This window comes from Parambassis ranga, chromosome 21, assembly GCF_900634625.1.
Source record: "Parambassis ranga chromosome 21, fParRan2.1, whole genome shotgun sequence".
Taxonomy (NCBI): domain Eukaryota; kingdom Metazoa; phylum Chordata; class Actinopteri; family Ambassidae; genus Parambassis; species Parambassis ranga.
The window spans coordinates 4,492,626-4,515,227 of record NC_041041.1 but is presented as its reverse complement, the minus strand read 5'-3'; the positions used below and the strand labels follow the sequence as shown (position 1 = coordinate 4,515,227).

General features: G+C 41.3%; 1 protein-coding gene across 2 annotated transcripts in view; it reads left to right on the top strand.

The window, feature by feature from the left end:
• The window catches only part of adcy5 (adenylate cyclase 5), a 69,353-nt gene that overhangs the window by 21,665 nt on the left and 25,086 nt on the right, over positions 1 to 22,602 (top strand). For both annotated transcript variants that reach the window (XM_028393542.1, XM_028393541.1), the window contains exons 2-3: positions 14,666 to 14,815; positions 16,457 to 16,578. In XM_028393542.1, the coding sequence (XP_028249343.1) occupies positions 14,666 to 14,815; positions 16,457 to 16,578 (272 nt within the window). The remainder of the gene's footprint in view (positions 1 to 14,665; positions 14,816 to 16,456; positions 16,579 to 22,602) is intronic.

Below are 22,602 nucleotides of genomic sequence, written 5' to 3'. Positions count from 1 at the left end.
AATCAAATATTTTAAATGAGTACTTTGCTCAAGTTGTCCTTGTTGGTTTCTTCCTCTGACTAGAGGAACTGAGTGTTTTTTCTTTTTCTATTATGTCCCACTTTTGTAGGCTGGTTCTCCATCCCACCAAACTTTAGCAACCATGCAGCATGCATGGACCATGCAGCTTAGTCTCTACTCATTACAGTGAGGTCTAAATTTCTTACTTAAAGACTGCTATATATAAAGAAAAGAAAGGTGCCATTTTGGAGTCTGCGCAGTAGAGGTCAAGTATTATTATTATAGTAGCTTGACTGCTCCACTGGTGCTGACCATTACATCACTACCTATTTTAACAAAATTCATTTAATATGAATGTATCAACAACATAAAAATCTGAAACACGATATTATTTGATATCTGGCCCTGCTTTTAAAAAGTAGTTTAAAAAGTAGTTAAAGAAATATACACGAGAGTTTGTACACACACTGAGTCCGAGCATTAGTATTTATCCACGGTTGGGTCAGAGATGGCATGCCTGGTATGTTCGCTTGGTTCTTTCTCCAACTAAGCCAGCTCTCTCTCTCTCTCTCTCTCTCTCTCTCTCTCACACTCCACTGCTTGTTTTCTTTAAACAGGAATTATTGGTTTCATTCAGCTGCTGCCACTCCTGAGACGGCCATGATACTCTCACACTGTTTGCGTTGCAGCAACCCTAAGCTCTTGAGCATCCCTTTGTGTTTGACACACAGCAGATCTATAACAAGCATTGGGATTTTCTGCTGTTATCAATGTAATTTCAGAGAATTGACTAATTCTGTTGAATTGTAACTTGCAGCTGGCTCTTATTTTGAAGGAGATCAGCCTGGGAGCTATTTGATGCCATGAAAAATTAATTTTCTGATTTATAGGACCTGCTTGCTCTGTGCTGTTTAACGAGAACAACAGTGGGTTCAATGGGTTGGACTGGATCAATCTGAATATACTGAGCATAAGTAATGTAGAGAGAGGAGAGGTTTAACATTTATGTGCCGGCAGTTAAATAATTTCATCCTAGTGTAGGATTGGTATAGGGGGTAACATGGATGTCTGGGGTTATAGGACCCTCTACTCTCTCCTTACAAGCAATAGAAAACAGAAAGCCAAAAATTGAGGCATCTAAAACCTATATGCAGATACATGGAGCATTGATCGTGAAATGAACGGAGCTATAACAAGTGTGCACAACATCAGTGTTGGTGGTATTGGTCTCAGATCAGTCGATGCTGATTAACTGTGCATTGACACCAAGAGCGACTATAGTTGTAAAATCACTGGAAGTCATTCACTTTCTACGGGCATGTTTCAGCTGTAAAAGACTGACAACCATTCAGAATGTAGACGTTGTTTGCTTGTATGGATCTCCTATCAAAATTATAGTTTTTTTTATAGTTTTCCCAGTGCCTTTATGCAAATTCACCTCAAACATAGTGTAGCCTTGATTACAGCAGAACACATGACCTTCTACGGACATGTGAATATATAACAGTGATGTACGAGCAACTCCAATCTTCCTCTGTCCATACACTGATTTATCCTCTACACACATAATTAAGATTTTTCACATGCCTCCTGCCATTGTGTATTGACTGACGTTAGTTGTGAAACTGAATGCCACATGTCTTCTAATCTGACATAATAAGGGCCACTCATAACAACATGAGTCCTTAGAGTAAGCACAAATAAGTGAGCACAGCCCTGAGTGTTCAGAGACAACACACACTCCTTCAGCGCTGTAAGTGCTCATTTGACACCATGTTGTGAATATATTTTGAATAATAGGCTCGCTTGCTGTGGTTATCTTTATTGCAAAGGGAAATAGACTTCTCTCTGGCATCTATCATGCAGTTTGCATCTCGAATGGCAGTGTGCCTCTTGTATTTACAGCGTAACTGAATAAAAGCTGTTTGATATGAGAAGCAGACTCATTACTGGGCCAGAAGTTACATAAATACTGATCAATACAACAGTTGCTGATAAAATAAATAAAATTGTCACTGTTCTGCAACATTAGATTTAGATTATTAGCCAAGCTGTTTCCTCTCAGCTGTTTGAGGGGAAACTAGAATTAATATTACCCTTCTAAAGCGTCATGCCTTACAGTTCATAGACACGTAATCAATATACTATAAGTCTTAACAATTGCTCCCAGTGCTGTGCTCTGCCATTAGATATTGCTTCCTTTCTTGTATATACCTAGTCTCTACAGAATAGACGCCAACTAACTATGGACATACTGACTGCACCCTCACACATAGGTTTCTAAAAAGCCTTTAACCTAACTCCTGGTTAATTCAAATACAGGCAAAGGATAGCATGTACTTTTGAACATTAGTGTCAGTACATACTTATACCTGGTCTAATCTGCTGATTAGGTTTCCCAGTGAGTTGAGACGTGTGGCAAGACTTACACTCCGTTGACACAAAACCACCTGAGATAAATCACCTGACTTTTCCGGCCAGCCTAATTAAGTGGACACCCTTCCAGTGTCCTCTGTCTTTACACAAGTAACACATTTTAGATCAGGGGTGCCCACTACGTCGATTACGATCAGGGTAAGGTTGCCTGCTGTCAGCTAGTTTTATCATTTAAAACACAGTAAAAATAGGGATTATTATTATTTTTTTATTACCTAGCAGCCTCTCTCTTCACGTATTGCCCACAGCCTGCCCCATGACACACAGAGTTGACTGGGTACCTAATATGTTTGTACTGAAAAATGTAATTTAACTACACATTGTTAGGTAGATCATTTTGACTTGGTCATTGCAAAAAGTGAGCCGAAAAAGTGTAGGCACCCCTGTTTTAGATGGATCAAACTTGCCATTTATTCCAGGAACTTGTCTCACTACTGGATTTACAGGATCAGGAACAAAACCTGGAGATTTATTAGAACAGAACCTGAAATTACCTTTTGTGGGCCCTCTCTAGCCACATGACCAACTGCGGCACTACCACTAGCATGCGTTAAGTCACATTCACCAGCCATAACTGCTGCCTCAGCTTTCTTCTCATTTATGTAGACAGCAAGATGTGCTGGCAAAGAACTCCTGAACTGTTCCAGTACAATCAGGTTGTATAAAAAAATCCTCAACGTATTCAACCTCAGAGGCAGAGCACCAGCGTGTAAGATGAGACAATATATCTTGAGCAAAGTCAACATAACTTCTGTCTGTATGCCTCAGGAATTAGTTCATATGCTTTCAATACTGCAGCTTTAACCTTAGCATATTGTTTACGTTCAGCAGCACTGAGGGCAGAGAAAGCTCTCCGAGCCTTGCCTGTGAAAACACACTGCAACATCAATGTTTTATGGCTATCAGGCCATCCCCTACTTTTCACCACCCGTTCAAAAAATGTATCAAGATCTTTTTCATCAGATTGAGGCAAAAGACACAAACTTTCAGCCACATCTAAATCAAAGTAAACACCTGCAGCCCCCCTTTTACCCGTGGACATTAGAGACTCTGCTTTTTCCTCCTTTATCAAATTCAGCTGCTCAACTTTGATTCTCTCCCTCCCTCAACTCTAATTCTCTCATTCTCTCATGCTTCAACTCAAATTTCAAGCTCTCCTGTTCAAAAAAATAAAGGTCCACCAAAAAATCTGAACCAGCTGGAGTCTCAACAGCTTCCAATACTCACAGGGAGGAAGAGAGCACATATAAGAAAATATAATAAAGTATTTGCTGCATGTGTGCAAGTCAGCAGCTGAGATCTCAGTAACATAATGTTGTTGATCGTCTTAAACAGTGACACTGACAAACCTGGTGATCAGGACTTTGAGCTGCAGACAGGTGAAGTCTTCAGGACATCCAAACACCGGTGTGCACAGGTGGAAACGTCCTCTGAAAAACACAAAGGGCTGATTCAGCATGTTTCAGACTTTATTTAGAGTGTGTCACCTCAACAGGAGCAGCTACTGTACACACAGCATGCAGCTGGAGACCTCAGCATCACAGAGACAGACCACATATTAATACAGGTTATGATCAGACACTCATAATACAGCACATGTAACGCCACAATGAGCAAAGCAAAGAGCACTACTACACATAGTACACATAGTAATTAGGATGAATGAATGACGGACAGATGCCTGTGAACTGAGCCTGTTATATGTACTGTAGTACTTGTTGCTTCACATCACGTTTAAACACAAACTTACATTAATGCAGCACAGTAACACTGACTCAGTACACTTCGTTTTAACTAACCAAACGCCGTCTTCCCACCGTTAGTTGAACGGGACCTTTTAAATCAGGCTTTTAGCTGAGCAGCTAACACACTGAGTAATGTTAGCTAGCTAGCTAGCGGGGCTAGCAAGAAGTCCGTAAAATTAACGTTACGTATCAGAGTCCTGAACGTCTTATAAAAACGCCGACACCGATTAAACCTTAATGCTTAAATGACAAATGGTGCTTTAAAATTATAAAGCGTTATTAAAATAAACTTTTAACTTGCCGAATTTGAATCCGCCAGGTGACTGAAGAACACGACATAATCTTGATGAACCGCAAACTCAGAAAAACAAGCAAAGTAACGGACAAACCGCGTGTAGACAAAGACTTCAACACTTAAAAATAAAAAATAGCATTAATATCTTAGCACTGGAAACAGGGAGCCAGCTGCCTGAGCCTTCACAGCCGGTCAGATACCTGTCAATCACGCCGGCCACGCCCCCTCATTTATTAATTTGATCGCTTAATATCTTTTTATTCAACGAATTATTTTTAAATAAACCAGGAGATCACGTATAAGGACAAGACACAACACAGGGAATGTAAAGTGTAAACAAGATAAATAATATAATGCTAATTAGAACAAGGCATAGACCTGTTCTATGGGAAAGGTAACCTTTATTCATTTCTGTTGTGATCTGGCACTGTATAGAAAACTAAATTGCATTAAATCTGACCTTGAAGGAAAGAAAACACTGTCTTACATTGTTGTGATGTTGCATCCTAGCAGTAACCTTTGGGGCTGATCAATTTTCTTTTATAATTCACTCATTGTTGGGCATATTAGGACAGAAATCTATCATTAATTATGGCCCCGACTGCTTCAAATGACAGGTGAGTGCTCCATCTCCTTGCCCGTATTTAGGAGTTGAGGCAAACTGCGACGCTGCCAACATGGCGACAGTCTGACCCTCTCACAGAGACTCAAAAGAAATCTACAGGTGATTAAATTAAATTAAGAAACCTTTATTAGTCCAACAATGGGGAAATTGCTTAAGGCTGCCCAGCAAAGAGCGCCATACACCAGTGAGTACACTGGAGGCTATGTGGGTAAAGTGCCTTGCCCAAGGACATGTTGATTTAAATTATTATGTATATTTAAATTATAGTGATGTCACAGGCACTCCATCCATAGCTAGTATATAATCACAAAAAGAAGAATGCACTGAGCGTACTTAAATCCTTGTGTGTGTAGATCTGTGCACAGATTAAACAAAGCTTTAGAGGCCCTACCTGAGGTTGACAGGGCTATTTTAACCATTTCCCCAAGCTGTCTGTAAGAATATGTTTGCTGAACTGATTTCACTTGTATCATTTTGTCACTCCTGTGACAAAACCTGAACCAAAACAGAAGGTATTTTTTTATGCTTATGGTCTTTACTTGTGCTTTGGGCTCTGGGTTCTTGGTGACCCAGCTCAGTGCTGCATCTGAGCACCTTCTGTGCAGATGGACCGGATGACCGGAGCTGCTGCTCCTGCTCCTCTGATATCTCTGGTATGCAGACACAGTGCTCAGATGACATTAGATAACATATACTTGTATTAGTGAAAACAAATGTTCTATAAAATGTGTGCCATGTCGGCTTAAACACTTAAAAACACGGGACGAGCCATTCCAGGAAACGCATTTTGTCATTCAGGCAGACTAAGTGACGCCTTCTCCAGTCTGCTTCTTTTCTCAGTACAACCGCCGGGCTTCTCCAGTGAACACAGTGTGTACGTTACGGGATATTTCTATTATTGTTTTAGACCATTTCTCCAGGCCTGTGTTGTTTCTGAGGTCTTCGAGGTACAATGGACCTCCCAGCTTTGAATAAACCTGCGCAGCCAGAGAGAATACCTTACAAGCTGTCATTTCTTCCATCTGTCAAGGTGGATCATGGTTGCCTTGCTATTAAAAATGGATTTGTTTCCTGTGAGGGGTTTTCAAAGCATTGGAGGGAAACAGATTTGAGTGCAAGGTGTTGACATCAAAGAGTGCCACGCAGCCTTGTATCCCATATGACCTGTGTTGAAATGCAGACTCTATATTTGGAAGAATGTGCAGTTAGTCAGCGTGTCCCCTCTCTGTCTCTTCTCTTTTGAAGCACGAGATGAAAAATTAAACATGCTTTTTCTTCTGTTTATTGGTGGGCTTGTCTTTCTTCTTCAAAGGCATGACTCACAGAATGACCTTTTAGTAACCAGGAGTTCAGCATCTCCTGTGAGGCATCAGGGCTGCTTGAAAGCAATTTGGTGACACTGTGTGAAAGTAGGATTGTGTTAAGGTTCGCAGGCAAAGACAAACTCCGCTAAATGGCTTCTTCTTCTCATTTAGCTTGTGGGAAAATGTGCATCGATTGGTCTTTATGCTGTTGGAGGACATGGGGGACTAGGTTTTCATACAGAGTCTGGAATCACATGTTTGAGTCAAGAGTGCCACTTCAGCTGATTTTTGGGTGACGCTAATTTTTTTACTAAATTAAACTAAACACTGTGTTTCCAGTGATAGAACTAGTCCAAGGGTCGGCAACCTGCGGCTCCGTATGAGGCTCTTTTTATCCCTCTGTTGTGACTCCCAGGCGGCGAGCTCATTTTTGGAAAATAATAATAATTATGTGAATAAATAATGTTTAATTTCAATGTATTTTATTTTATTCATTTCGTTTGTTCATAGTAATAGTTATTTCTTTGGAGATTGAGATGCTCTTGTGATATTAAAATAAAACTTTTAATATTATGTCAAAATACGCGTCATGGTCGCGTCCTGTACGCAGCACCTGTCACACCGGACAAACTCGTGTTCGGTAGCCTACATGGAATGACAATCCCGACACTTATATGAACATGGAAAGCCTATGCATTTGGAGTCCTGTCGATCTTTGAATCCTCATACTTGTGCGAGCTGGTGTTTTCCATCATGAACTACATTAAAAATAAACATCGCTCCAGCCTCACAGATGAGAGCTCAATCCTTCGTGAAAATCAAAGTGACGTCTCACAGCCCAGAAATGGATACGATACACTGTGCAGTGAAGTTAAAGAGCAGAAATCACATTAACCAGGTGAAAGAAATAATTAAACAAGCTGTTATTTTGAAAATACATATTTTTATATTGGACCCTGAACTAACGTGTTTCATATTCAGGTTGACTACTGTGGCCTACGGCATGGAGGAAATGAATGACGGCACACTGAAATCAAAATAACATATACACTGGCATTTTTTGTTCAGATAAATATTATCTATATCTATCTATCTATATTATATATAGATTAATATTACCTTCAATTTAGTGGTCAAATAGGTGTAGATTAGTAGTCAGGGGTTTGGGACTCCAAGTGCGCTCTATTCAGTGGGAAACCGGCCCAAATGGCTCTTTTAATGCTGAAGGTTGCCGACCCCTGAACTAGTCAAAGACATAACCATCTTGCTTCCCTGTCATCTCTGACAGTTTCAGAATTGTAATAGCAACCAGGAAATGACCACAAACATTTAAAAATGGCAGCGTGATGATGAAAAAACCTTGTCCGATGCCCCAGACAAGAGAAACGAAACGATTTTGAGCAGCATCATTTAGATGAGACCATGCCTGGCACATGATACATGAATCCTCAAGCTATAAAAGCTGATAGATAAATAAGAGCCGTTGATTAATCAGGCACATTGTTATGTGATTAGATGATTGATTGATAGATTAAATGACTATTAAAGCTGTTTTATCTGCAGGTCTACAGCCTACCTGTTACTTTAAAGTGACGCCCCCCTAATTATTGCCAGGAAACTTATGTTATGATGTCAAGAAATATATAAAGAAATTGTCAACAGACACCAAAAACATCTTAACGTGGAAGCCTGTGTGCAGTGATCTGTATTTAAAGGCACTTTAGGAACTGCAGTTTTTGGCACCATAACATTATTTCTTAGCCCTGGTCTTTGCTGTTTGTTAATCCATATTTAAAGTATTAAAGGATTATAATAATGTTAAACCCGAGTGTATATATTTAATGTTTTGGTTCATCTGGGGAAATCCCACCCAACAAAGTCAGTGTAGAATATTGAAGCTTTATTATAGGGCAGGATTTCTCTCCCCTGGGCTACAATGATAGATTATCATCATTTTCTGACGTAGGAATGAAGACAACGCTGCTCCTGTTTGAATGCTAATGGATGAATAAATGAGTCCAGAACCTAAGTAGAACTAAGAACTGATGACTAATTTGGTCTTTGGTTTCTGGTTACACAGGCATTAATGCACCAGCTGACAGCTTTCGAGGTAAAATCCGGCTACAAATAACTGCATGCTCTCACGTGACAGACTTTCACCCTCTTGTACATTGCCCTGCAGAATGAATGCGGCTGGCAGCGGGCTGCTCACAGTAATCAGCATGCAGCACATGACCTGCATTTATCCTTAAAGCACACAATGTGCCTCAGTGTGCTGACTAAAGGGGCTGTACTCTGATAATCGATTTAATGATCAGAAGTCAAAGTAAAAACTTGGACTCAGACAGTTTCTGTCTCTTATGGAGCCCTATCTGCAAATTAAAATATGTATTCCAATAAGTCAGTTCCATAACCTCCTTCACCAATGAACAAAAAAACATCAAAGTTTGTAATTCACACCCATCTTAAAAGAATATGATTAAATGTGGCACTAAAGGTTCACTTTACACTCTAGGGACGATCTTTGTGGAATTCTGTGCCAAGAACTGCAGTTCTTTAAATGGCCACCTGAGGGCTGGCTCGATAAATGAGCCAGTCCTCTTAATCTACTTTAAATTTACAACCTAACAACTTAACAACCAATATAAAAAATGTTAAATTATGTCGTACGTCTGCTCATTGTATGTCCCTGAATAGGCAGATATGTTAAAGGGACATCCTCCTCAAAATGTTGTTGTTAAATATTTCAGAAATGTCTTATTAGCCCGAGAGAATAAACCTAGGACAGTGAAATTTGCATTGGCTGGATGTTTAGGTGTACAGAATATAAAGATCGTGTTGGAAGTGAGCCATCAGGAGCAGAGGAGAAGGAAAAAGGTGTTGAACAGTAAAAACGGGGTAATGACTGGGTAAATATTGACACCCAGGATGTCTTGCTCTGCAGTCTTTTATGGCCTTTGCTGCCAATTATTAATCACCAGCTATAATGTGATACACATGTACACAGCGTGGTTTTGTTGTTGGTTGTGGCTGTGCTCTAGTTTACACGTTCTCCCCGTGTTTACGTGGGTTTTCTCCGGGTGCTCCGGCTCCCCCCAACACTCCAAAGATGAGCATGTTAGATTAACAAGGGATTCTAAAGTAGCCGTAGATGGATGGACGGCCATGGTTATTATCATTGGACGAAGTTATCCTCCATCCATGGACAGTTTGTGGCTATATCATTTCATGATCATGTGATGTGGAATTTTATATATCTCCTAGCGTCCCATTATGTCCTCACAGGACAGCACGTTACTCAGCAGAGTCCCATAATGTGGTGGGTTCATGCTGTGGAGCACTGTCCACACACGCAGATGCTTATTTACTGGTGCTGATTGCTGCAGCGGCCTCCATTAATCATTCGATAACACAAACACGGACATACCTGTGGGACTGCCATTAGGCAAACAGTGTTACATCACATGTTATCTCCTCAGCTGGGAATTCATCTGTTTGTGTGATAATGCTGCATCTGCAGCAGCTCGCCTGAAGCCTCACTGTCACAGGTACTCGAATTAGGCTTGTTATTATTCTTGTTTTAAGCATTTTCCAGGAAAATTAGTGCTCTTGACCTTTTTGGCTCAGCAGGTTTTTAACAGTATGCAAAATGAGTCAGCATGAATCACGACTTAATTTGATCTTTCCTGGTCATGTGTGGTGGAAGAGTTCGTTTAAACACCTCCAGACCTCGAGCATCAGTTTACCTCTGCAGTCATACAAGGATAGATTTCTGTGTTCCTACACCGGGGATGATGTGTTTATTAAAGATGGGAGTTGTGTTTTTCTGCACTCATGTTCTGTCTGTGGTGAAGAAAAGTCCATAGGTTTCCAAATAAGGCCTCGGCGAGCAACAGCAGTATTAATAGAATAAGACTGCTGCAGGGGAATATTTGTATTGACCTGTTGAAAGACTTTATCTGATGCATGCCGTTTCTATGACAGTGTGTGTGGGGGCAGGATGCTCCGAGGGCTCTTTGGAGCTCCGTGTACAGCCTTAGCTCACTGGTTCATTCCACCGTGGGTATGCGGGAGCACACCTTCTAAATGTCACATTTGGACAGCTTCAGCCTGCTTCCAAACTGAAGTCTGTGTGTGTGTGTGTGTGGAGAAACCCGGGCTCCTCCAAGTGTGGAGAAAGTACATCCTTCCACACAATTTGTTATTCTGATCACATTCTCAAAGTCAGAAACTCTTTAATTGCTCAGTTTAAGCTGTCAAGAGTCATTTAACTCCAAATACAGTCATGTTCAGTGAGAGTGGTCTGCAGTCTTTATCAGCACAAAATTACAGGGGCAGTTTGTAAAGTTGCCAGTTAGAAAAGTTCAAACTGAAGAACAGCTGTGATATTACGACTACTTCCTATAGTTTTGCCACTTTGTGACATGCCTGCACACAGTGAATTGCAGTTATGTCATGACAAGAGTAACAGAGATGTTAGTGAATGTAGCATGCTAATGAGCTAGCACCAGCCTATACTACTTCACAGTACTGATTTGTACCACAAGATGGCGTAGAAAGTGTCCAAAACTATAAACAGGACAATAACTGAACCGCTTCGAGAAATAAAGCTGGTCTAAAAGTGTCTAATTGCAGTTCCCCTCACAGCCTCTGGGGGGCTGACTATAAGAGTGCGTCAACCTGCATAGACCTTCAGGATAAAATGTCCAACTTTACTGCAGAAATAAACATATTTACAGTCTGGCTCTAGAACAGTTTTGGATTCTATTGATCCAACAACTGTATAAGAGTGAATTTTAATGATATTAAGACTTACATTTTTTAATAATTATGGGCCTTAAACACAAACTTTCTGACTTCCTGACCTCCCACGTAGGCTTAAAATGGCTTCTTAGGGACCTATGGGTGACGTTTGATGCCTCCAGCATGTGCTGTATAAATAAGTAAAGTAACGTAATGCCAGTTGATCATCAGGACTTCAATCTTGCTTTAGCATCAGTGGCCCATTGAAAAAACAAACACATTCCTACAGGTGTGCAGCTGGCTGACCTCTTTCCTCCTAATGCATTAAAGTATTTGGTGTTGTTGAATTTGGCGAGATTTATTAAGGATTGATATTCAAACAGAGTTCATGTGTTCATTATGAGAAATTTGTTTTTTGGATTCTTCGAGAGCTGCCTTCAACACACGTCCTGCTTCCAATAATCTGTTACTACAGCACTTTTTCTGTTGATAAAGTTCCTGCATACGGACCGCACTGTCAAAGTAAACACTCAAGCAGCCAAAATAAAGAATATCATGTGGAATAAACCTCTGTGGGCAAGACAGCTTGACTTTATCTAAAAAGCCATTCTTCTTCTGTGGGACCTGTTCAGCTCCACAATAACTCAGATAGATAAGAGGAGTAACCTTCTCTGAATTCACCACCTTCTCTCTGTCTCGCACCTCATTTCTTTATTTTTCTTGGTTGTGCCTCTCTTCCAGGTCAGTCAGTCCTCCAGCCACTGCCGCTCCCCCTGAGTGTGCTTGGTTTTTTTTTTGCATGGAGACCTGCTGAGGGGTTTTTGACTTGATAAAGACGTGCTGTGTTTGTTCAGTTTGTTCCGGCAACAGAGAGGCCCGTGGTGTTAATGTGATTCAGCTGGCTGATTCAGCCCATTAAATGGCTCTATGAAAGGAATGGGCCGCTGGCTTTGCCTTGCTGCTGGCTGCCAGTCCCAGGACTCGCTGTATGCCTGGCACTGAAAGGAAACAATGTCTTTTAGCACTGGTGCCTTGGGCACATGGCAGCTCGCAAGCTGTTTGATAGGTGGAAACTTGGACCGGGTCTATGAAACCTGGAGGTTCACCTATTTGCAGGAAATTTAAAAGAAAAAAAAAAGGTCTAATTTTAGGGAGGCTAACGCTAACACTGGGTTTGCCATAGATGTCCAGCTGCCTTATGTAACTGCACACAAGAAACCAGAAAATTGAACACTGTGATACTCTAAACTTGCATGCACAAATATACAGGATCAGTTTCCCGATGCCAACATTTGGAGCCACACTGGGTCAAAACCCTTAAGAAGTGTTTCAACAGCCAGACATTGCAGTGAGCGCAGCTGTTCTTCACAATTTTTGCATCCATCCATCCATCATCTGAACCCGCTTTGTTCTGCAGTGCAGGGTCACGGGGGCTGGAGTCTATCCCAGCTAGCTACGGGTGAAAGGCGGGGTAACACCCTGGACAGGTCACCAGTCCATCACAGGGAAAACATCCCTGTGATGGACTGGTGACCTGTCCTGTCCATCCTCACTATGAAAACGTAAGATGAGTTTGATCTTCAGTCCCTGAAAATGGAATCTCCTTTGGGACGAGCACTCGTCACGATGGTAGCCGAAAACGGCAACCGTGCAACAGCAGTTAATGTTACGAATGTGTGTGAATTTATAAATAACAACCCATTGCGAATGTGCAATGGGTTGTTATTTATACTGATTCCAGCCACGATCAAAAATAAAACTTCAGAAATCCAGCAGCATCACCAAGAAATCATGAATTGTTAATTAACTGGGTCACAGCCAGCAGTTCAGTACATGACCCATATTTGTTTGTTGATGCTTTGCAAAATGACCATTATCTGAAACATTAGGGGTTCCTCATGGCTCAGTGCTTGGCCTAGTTTTTTTTTTCACAGTTCATCATTTTTATTTTTGTCAACAGTTCTACTAACGATACATATTTCTACAGTGTGTACAGTTTGATATAATCTGCACATTGCGGCCTAAATGCTGATAAACCTTTGCTTATCTACGCTGCAACAGTTAATGCTGTCAGCGCAAAATTTTCAGCTCTACATTCTTGGACACAGACTTTGGACAAACATGTATTTCTTGCACTTCCTTATAACTGTGGCTGTTATATAAATACATGATGTAATGGAATACAACAAGTCATGGAGAAAATCTCTGATAAGTCAAAATACTTGAAGTTTGTTCTGCATCAGAGCAGTTTCACTGATAAGACACTCTCTGTCTCATCACATGCAGACAAACACTCAGGCTGGTGAGTCTGCTGTGTCCTCTAATGAGACAGACAGTGTCTTATGAGTTGCACAGATATAAAAATACACTTATGGATGATGTCAAAATTAAGGAGAGAGGGTTGAGACGCTCTGTTCCCGCTGCAGAGAGGGAGGCAAGGTGCACAAGTGGAAACAAAGAGTGCTTTGCTCCAAGTTTGAGGAAAAACAGCTGCAAGGCCTGAAGAGATCCGTACACACTGTGTCTCTGCAACCACCTTTATCAGCCCATTCACATCCTAAATATACAGTACTTCCTATTTTCATTCAGAACTCAGTCTGTGGCCTGATCTAAATGTTATGTAATCAATATTTTCTAGTGATTTTCAAGTGATTGTTATTGATATTGTGTGTGTGTGATATTTTAAATTATTCAAATAATTGGAATTAATTACACTATGTTGCAATAGTCGTCCACACACGATACGTAATGTCTCAATTTCTTTAGCCAGTGGTCTGTACTTGATCCAAAAGATGCTATTTATGAGTCATTTTCTACAAGGTTAAAGACTAAAATTAAGACTAAAGACATGTAAAGTTTGCAATTTCTGATTGAATTTGTTTTTTTATTTAAATTTTAAATGTGTATCTGACAAAAAATCGAAGTAAAGCTGCAAATTTGCACATAAAATCAGAGACAATCCTGTTAATGCCGGTTAATCAGTTACACAATAACAAATATTGAAAGTAATTCATCTGTAGTTTGATTGATTTGAGATAAATTCATAGATGTAACACAGTGATGTGTCATAAAATCACCTTAACATCTTGTCAAAAAGGTTCCTTTTTTAAATATTACTGCCTCTATTTTCCTTTACTTGTACCATTGTTTACTGAGATCACTTGGAAGTTCTGAAAAGCAGCATTTCTCTTTGTTCTTTGGTTTTTTCCAACTGTTCTTTTTTCTTTTCAAAACTCTGTCAGATAGAAGAAAAAAGCAGAAGTAGATTTTAGAAAACCTTCCCATCCTCTAGAAAGTAGATCAAAGCAGCAGTGACATCATCGTCACCGTGTTAACGGCGACCGCAGAGCTCCTTCATCATTTATTTCACTATGCTGTTGGAAAAAAGATGTATTTTCATAGAATATCAAAATTGATTGATCAAAAAGGTCATTTTTGTTGGTCAAGAGAAGCCAGATGTCCCATGCATGATTTAAACAGTGTGGGTCTAACATCCAACTCCCATCTTCTCCCACAGATAGTGTCCAACGTGCTGATCTTCTCCTGCACCAACATCGTGGGCGTGTGCACCCATTACCCCGCTGAGGGCTCCCAGAGGCAGGCCTTCCAGGAGACCAGGGAATGCATCCAGGCTCGCCTCCACTCGCAGAGGGAAAACCAGCAGCAGGTGAGACAAAAGGCACAAATGTTAGATGACAGCAGAGGCTGTATATAGCTGTGGTGAAGGAGCGATGTTGGACTAGTTTCCCATGATGATGTTGTTACATGAAAGAAATATCAGCTGCAGGGGAACATCAGAGTGCGCTGCACATCTGACATCTGTTTGTGTCATGTTAAAAATGATGTGTGTGCCATCTAAAGCTGTTTATTTTTTTATTTTTTTATCAAACCTGCAGTGGCAGCCATGTTCTACATGTACTGTAAGCTAACCCAGCAGCAAAGCAGTGATCACAGGCTTACAAACTGTTACACTTCTCTCACATGCAGCCGAGCGAGATGCAAAAAAAACAGGTGTTACTTTCACAAAATACAGATTACATTTCCACAGCTGAGACATTACAGAGGCACTCTGGATGTTAATTTGTTCTTAGAACATCCCACATGGGATTACAAGTGAGTTCAGAATCAGAAAATAAAAGCACCAAAACTCCTGTTTCTGAGAATCCCTATAAATAACACTATACCCATGATGATATAGACGGCAAGTGACCACTATGGGAAATTGTTTATTGTCTCAGTGGTCATCTGCTCAATTCAAATAGGATCTATAAATTACTTGCGTCTTGCCTATGACTACCATATATAGAGATACACCCAAGTACTGCCTGGTCCATAGTGGGGTCCATTGGGGTCTTGTGAGGTTTCCTTTCAGTGCTGTAAACAGTACTATGCTATCATGCATTAGCGGCATTTGCAGATAATTGTGAGTTCCAATTTGTTGCAATAGCAAACATGAAATACCTCCATGCTGCTTTGGCTCACTCGGTGTTTTGCTCCTTTTATGTGTTTGTTGTGCAAAAAGAATTGAGGTGAATAGATTAGCTTTGTGGATTACCCGCTACCCAATCTAGTTATTTTTAGTCAATACCGGGGAGCAGTATCCGTTATGTTAATATTGAATTAGTGCATCCCTAGAGGAGACAGGCTTAAATTGTGATGGCACTAAAGACTGTGTGTGTGTGTGTGTGTGTGTGTGTGGAAAACCAGATGCAATAGATTAGCCTCTTAAGATGATATCCTGCTATTGAGTGAATGGGCATATTAGGTTTAAGAGGCTAAATCCCAGTGGCTCAAAACTGGCTGGAAGCCACATCCCAGGCTAGCTGTCTTCTTTTATCTTTTCTATTTTAATTCTTCTCACTTTTTTTGACCTCATGACCTTTTCTATAGACAAAAAGGGGAGTAGTGGTTAAGAAAAGAACATCTGAGGAGAAAAAACTGTCCTTCTCCTTATGTGTTCTCACACTTTGAGCCTCTGCATCTTCCATACACTCACTTCAAAATGGCATTAGGTGAAGTTAGGCTATTATTGACATTGTGTGTCAGCTCTGAGATAGATTTTCTTATTTAATACTACATGCTAAGACAAGACATTAGCACTCTGTAATATTTTTCCTGCAGCTTTTAAGCAGAGCTTTTGTCTTGTACTGTGTGGTTACTGTAAACATAGGGCTGTGTGAATGAACCTCTCTGTTCTTTACCACTGCTCAGGTGTGTTAGTCACTCTGCCTCCAGCCACCTCAGACTCCACCACTTAACTCACTCATAATTGTACACCTCCCACCTCCTCTCCTCTCCTCTCCTGCAGGAACGTCTCCTGCTCTCGGTGCTTCCTCGCCATGTTGCCATGGAGATGAAAGCTGACATAAACGCCAAGCAGGAAGACATGATGTTTCACAAGATCTACATCCAGAAGCACGACAACGTCAGGTAACACCCCCCCCCCCCCCCCCCAACACCACCACCACCACCACAACCACCACACACACACACTGACACACACAGACAGGAAGGAGGAAGTGTGTTGATGAGGGGAAGCAGATTGAGGATGGTATAAATAGCATATTTTCTTGACACCTCCACACTTTACAAATCCTGTCAAGCTAAGCAAGTACACACACACATTAGTTTTGCATGTTTTACTTGATGAGGCACAATTAAGACTCCTTAAATAAATCTTAACAAAAACCAACATATGTTGTTCAAAACATACTTATTCATTTGAAGATTATAAAAATACTGGGCTCTTAACAACAATATTTATACCCACAAAATCATCATAAAGAGGAGGTAATGGGAGCAGCTAATACACATCATTGACATGGTGTAAAAATATGTGTTTGAAGTCTGGTTCAGCAAAAGAATTGTTAAATAAATGAACATTTAATCCAGGTTAATCCTGACTGGTGCAGCCCACCCACAGACAGTGGCAGAAGAGGAGGGAGAAGTGCAGGCGTTGCCGTGGCAACGTGCGGCATGGTATTTTCCCAGAATGTATTTCACCTGTCTCTGCGTACAGTATCCGAGCGGAGTGTAATAGAACTGATAATAATGATCAGAAGGAGGTGCTGTTTGTGTTCATAGTTTCAGAGGTTGGTGTAGTCAAGCCCCTGTTATATCCTAACTCTTTTCTAGGTACCTGTACTGTTAGCATCATCACTGTTTGGATTGTTATTAGATCTCTGGTTGGAAGTGCCGGACTCATCTGTGGTTACAAAGTCTTATCAGGATCCACCTCAAACTAGCAGAGCATTTCCGTCTCCTGATCGGCCTTCCAGGACGTTAGACCATCTTTCAGGCTCTCTCTGCCCTGTTTGTATTTAACTGTCTATAGCTAAACATGGCAGTGCTGTAGGAAGCAGCTCCCTGTGCTAGTATTGACAGCACGTCCTTGGCTGTGTCTGAAATCACCCACTCGCTCCTTAGTAACTATATAAGGGGTCAATGCATGGCAGTACACTACAGTCCATGCATTGTGGTGTACATTCAGTGCACTACAGGGGGTTCACTACACATATGAATAAGCCTGGTCAGACACACGCATTCATTCGTCCCCTTCACAGCCAGTTGTCAATAGAAACTCTGCCGCAACAATCACAACCCTTTATCTGAAACGGGCAGGCTTTATGTGAAGACTTGCTGCCTGTGTTGTTCAAAAGCATTTGCAGAATTCTTAAAAACGCAAGAACCAGGTGACCATCCACAGGCATGCCTTCACCACTGCACACTTTTTTTTTAATCTTGTGTCGATACTAGTCTGGTTGTCACCCTGCCTACGTCACATGCTTCGCTTCTCCGATTGGTGGTATGTTTATCCAAATGTGTCCAGAGGCCATTTATTCTGTGGTTCTATTGGTACTGCCCCCTGGAAATCCAACTGGAACCCACAGACAACAGACTAATTCTTTGTACAGAATGGAAATAGAATTCAGATGGTTTGCCAGGCTACATTCAGACAGACACTATATCAGGCACCGAGTATGGGGGGGGGGGGTGATGTCGGACTCAGCCCCTGAGTAACAGACCCCGACACAGAGGTAACAGATGCCTGCACATATGATGTGATGTTGGACATTTACTGAAGGAATTGACCTCAAGGTTCATGTAAAAAAAAGAGCTGTATATTCTACAAATGTATCCATTTTTTCGTGTTATCATTGGAATAAGTGGCTTTTCTAATGGGCCCCTGTGTTTTTCTTATCATCTGAGTCTATTTGTTTCCCCTCTGGCATGATTGGTGAAGCTTAATCCCAGCAGGGAGCTGCTCGGTGCACACAAATCTCTCATTGTTTATATACTGTGAAGGTATTAACAATATTTATATTGGTTTTACTTGTAGCTTGAGGCTATGTGAATCAATATGGATCAATAATCACATTTAAACTAATTTGTTGTCTCTCAGTTTGTCAGGGTCAGGGTTTGATGGGTGAAGTATGGTCTGGATGTGGTTTTCCAGCATATACAGGATTTATATGATAGGTATTAAATATGAATGCGCCCCACTGAGCTGTCTCTGGATGTGACCTTTGACCTCTGCCTTTCACCAGCTGTGCTCTGGTTGTGCATGTGTGTGTTTCTGCAGTCTTTTGTCCAGGGTCGTTACACTTTCAGTGACGCAGTGTTTGAGTCAATGGTTTAATGTCAATGTCAAATTTACACTGATCAGCCTAAAATAAAGCACATCAGGAGAGAAGGGGTTGGAGGAATGTGGCCAGGTTTGGCACCACCTAGTGGAGGCAGAGAACACTGCTTTAAGTTTTATGTTAAAAGTGTGCTCTCACAGTCACACTGTGGCCCTGCCCCCTTTAAGCTTAAATCAGTACAAAGTCCAGGTAAGGGTTTAGGATTAGGTTAGGTTGTGTGTGTGTGTAGAAGCGGCAGCCTAAGTATCCAACTGTGCAGCCAGAGTTTTGTGGCCTGTAGCTGCCACAGTCAGGTGGAAGACTAAAGCTTGATACATAATAGGTGCTATTGAAGGCCTTTATAGCTTTGATGTGTCCCTTTGAAAGCTCACGGGTTAGAACATCAGGTCATGTACTTGGGCTCTTCCACACAAAGGTCCTTTCATCACTATTAATGCAGTCGTTATATCAGGAATGATCCTTTTTTTGTTGCCAAGGTTTAAGAGTTCAGTGTAAGAAGAACAAGGTTGTTTTAAGTTTGCAAGAATTAAATACAGAAAAAAAAGAGAACATGTCACTAAAAATCAATGTGCATCAATCCACATGACAAATGTCGTTACAACAGAACAATTAGCATCAAGGAAGTCATGGTGTTCTACCGCAGGTTTTATGTGACCCCCTGGGGAGCAGGCAGCACATTAGCAGCATCTGCTAAGCTTGGCTGAGTTCTGTCTGTGGTCATAAGCGTGTGGTTTAATGGCCAGCTAACCAGGTGTGACTGGGCACGTCTGGGGAGCGGTCAGTGGCTTTAGGTAATTGGGGCGCTGCTGAGAGGCAACAGGAAGAGAAGTGACAGCTCCCACTGCTGCAACTAAAGAGGAGAACAGAGGGAGGCGGAGGGTGTGGAGCTGACGTAGATGGAGACAAAACAAAATGAATTGTGCAGGCCGGTCAGTAACGTTCACTGTGTTCTCCTGGATGAAGTGAACCTGGCTCTCCAGTCCTGTGCAGGATTCTTGAGATGGTCTTCTCGTATTTCTTCAGCTCCAGACTTGGATAAATCCTTCAGCAGTGTCTTGGCAGTTGTTCTCGGTTCCTTAGACCTTCCAAATGTTTCTCTTCCTACCGCTGCCAGTCTTGTTCAGCTCTGCTTGACTCTCTTTGAATGTCTTAATAAAACCTCTCACTCCGCTTCTTCTCCTGCTCTGTAGACATTAACAATCCTTTTTCTCAAGTCCAAACCTATTTCTTTCACTTTTACCATGATGCTTTCACAAGTGTTGCAGCAAAACATTCACTGCTATACTGTGTGTGTGTGCTGCAAGGCACCAATCCTCACTTTTAAATGCAAATCAAATGCTTACAGGGTCACTCAGTTAAAGCATAGACTGGTACATAGTGCATAACAATGAGTTAAAAAAAGAGGAGTAGAGTTCTAATAATATTGACGCTGGTAGTTTTTAAAATAAAATGAAAGTGTTTAAGGCTTATTACCAAAAACATGTAAAATTACAGACGCAGGTCACCTCAGGTAATGATGCCTCACCATTGCTACACTTCAAATCAGATCACAGGTGTTTAGCAAATTATATTTGATGCAGGCGATTGGAATTGTAACATATTTTACATTATATTCCCTTTAAAATGGACATTTATTCATTGTTTTCGATAATTTTTCTCAACATGACAAATCAGAATGTTTTTAACCACCTGATAGCATCGTCATTCTGTTCACATGAGGACGTTCCGAGCCTCCTGCACCTCCTTCCATGTTGCCATCTACATGACATATTGTGTGAAACCTGTCCTCATATTCCCTTCTGCCCCTAGAAGTTTACATTAAAGTGTCCACCCAGAGCCTGCACAGGTCCTCAGGAAGTGTCTTAATGCCTGGACATATTTGTTGGCTGTCGTCTTATTGAGTTGTTGCAGCTTGTTTTTACGTTAAGCTGACCAGGGTGCTCATTCCGACGTGACGCCCTGTAGATGTTAGAGGATGTGTCTGAAAGAGCCAACAAACAAAAGCTGCATCTGTTGTTGTTAAAAGTCCCCGTGTCTCAAGTCAGATGGAGAATCCAACATATTTCTTTGAGTCTTAGCTTTGCTTTGTTGCTGCACCTGTCACTACTATTCCACATCTTCATATTATTGTCTTGTATTAGTACAAAGACATAGAAAAACACATCCTGTTCTCTGATATTTGGCATTAAATTGGTCATTTTTCATGAAGCCTGACGAGGTGTAAGCCCTCATCTGTTCTATACCTTCCTCATCATTTAGCTTTGTATATTCCTGATTAGTGACATCAGGATTTAGTGTGTACATAAAGTGATTATCCTCGGGAACAAAGTGATGTCCTGTGGTTTTAGCAAAGAGGCCAGAATGTGTGCTGACTAAGGGATTATGCAAGAGGGCTCTGGGGTGGATGTTTCCACGCTGCTGGGCTGCCCTGTAAAATGTACGAGAAATATTCTCAAGCAGAACATTGTGACTGTAGCGGCTGTTGCTTGTTATGTAGGCCAGAGACACCCTGAAGAGAAAGACTTGGAAAGAACATCGCATAAATTAGAGGGTCTGACCCTAGTTTTTGTTCTCTGTGTTCTAATTGAGGTAAGGACGAGAACTGAACAACCAATACACATGTGTGCTTGATGTTGTTAATTATGCACCAGTTACATAAGGTGGTTCTGTTCATGCTGACACGACCTGAGAGTCCGTCCTTGGTGTGACACACATGCTCGCATGCTACAGCAGTGTAGAGCGCCTACAGGTGTCCAGATGCAGATGCATACAGTGCATCGTCTGTCAGGCAAAAATGTAAAAGGAACAGGAAATGAGACAAAAGAAGAGGGAGGAGCAGAAAAAAATGTGAGCCAGACGACATGAAAGGGACTGAAGGCTCTGTGAGAATTCTTGTTCCCCGGCTGAGGTTAGTGGGCTGTGAGGTTAACAGCCTTGGGGAGGGGGGCAGAGAGAAGGCATCTGGTTGGTGGCAGTGAGTGCCAGACAAGAGGGGATCACAGGGTCAGGCGAGGCCAGCACAGCTCAGCTCTGGTTCAGCTGAGATTTGACCCACAAACATTTCGCAGTGGTGGCTCTGAAAGCAGGGAAAAAAGAGCGACGGGCTACTTTCTTTTTTTCTTTTGTAAGAGGTTTGTTCATGTGTGTTAATGAAATAACACATTAATAATAATTATTAATAAGTAATGAATATACTAATATAATTTGAGCAGTGGTCAGGACACTTGAAACAACCTGTATTTATAGGCGCCATCCTGTGGTCATGTGAAAAAGTGCCTCTAACGTCTTCTGGTGAGAGGACAGACTGTTTATACAGAAGGACAACATGGGTTTGTACTGCGACATTAATATAATTAAATGTACTGACAGATCAGTGTGATAAAAACTAGCTAACCAGCCATTAACTATTTTAGTTGAGCTATCTTTTAATCACGTCCTTGTTTCATCCACTAACTAGGACTACTAGGACCTATACTGCAGCCGGCCATCAGGGAGCAGTCGAGATGTTTTTGCTTTACTGTCATGCCGGGCATCTGTATTTTACAGTCAAAGGGTAAGAGGGTAAAGTAATTAAGGCAGCCAAGAAAATGGTGGAAAAGTTGTGTGTAGACAGGAGAACTTTGGCATTTGTTCTTTTTTCTAAACCCAAACAAATCAATTTTCTGCCTCAACTTGGGAAAACAGCATTATTAAAGGTAGGGTAGGAGATTTCATTCTGATGCACTTTTTGTTAAATTAGTGTAACTTCTGTTTACAATCTGATAGCTCCAATTCGTTCGGCAGTTTCGCATTAAAACGAAGAATATGAATC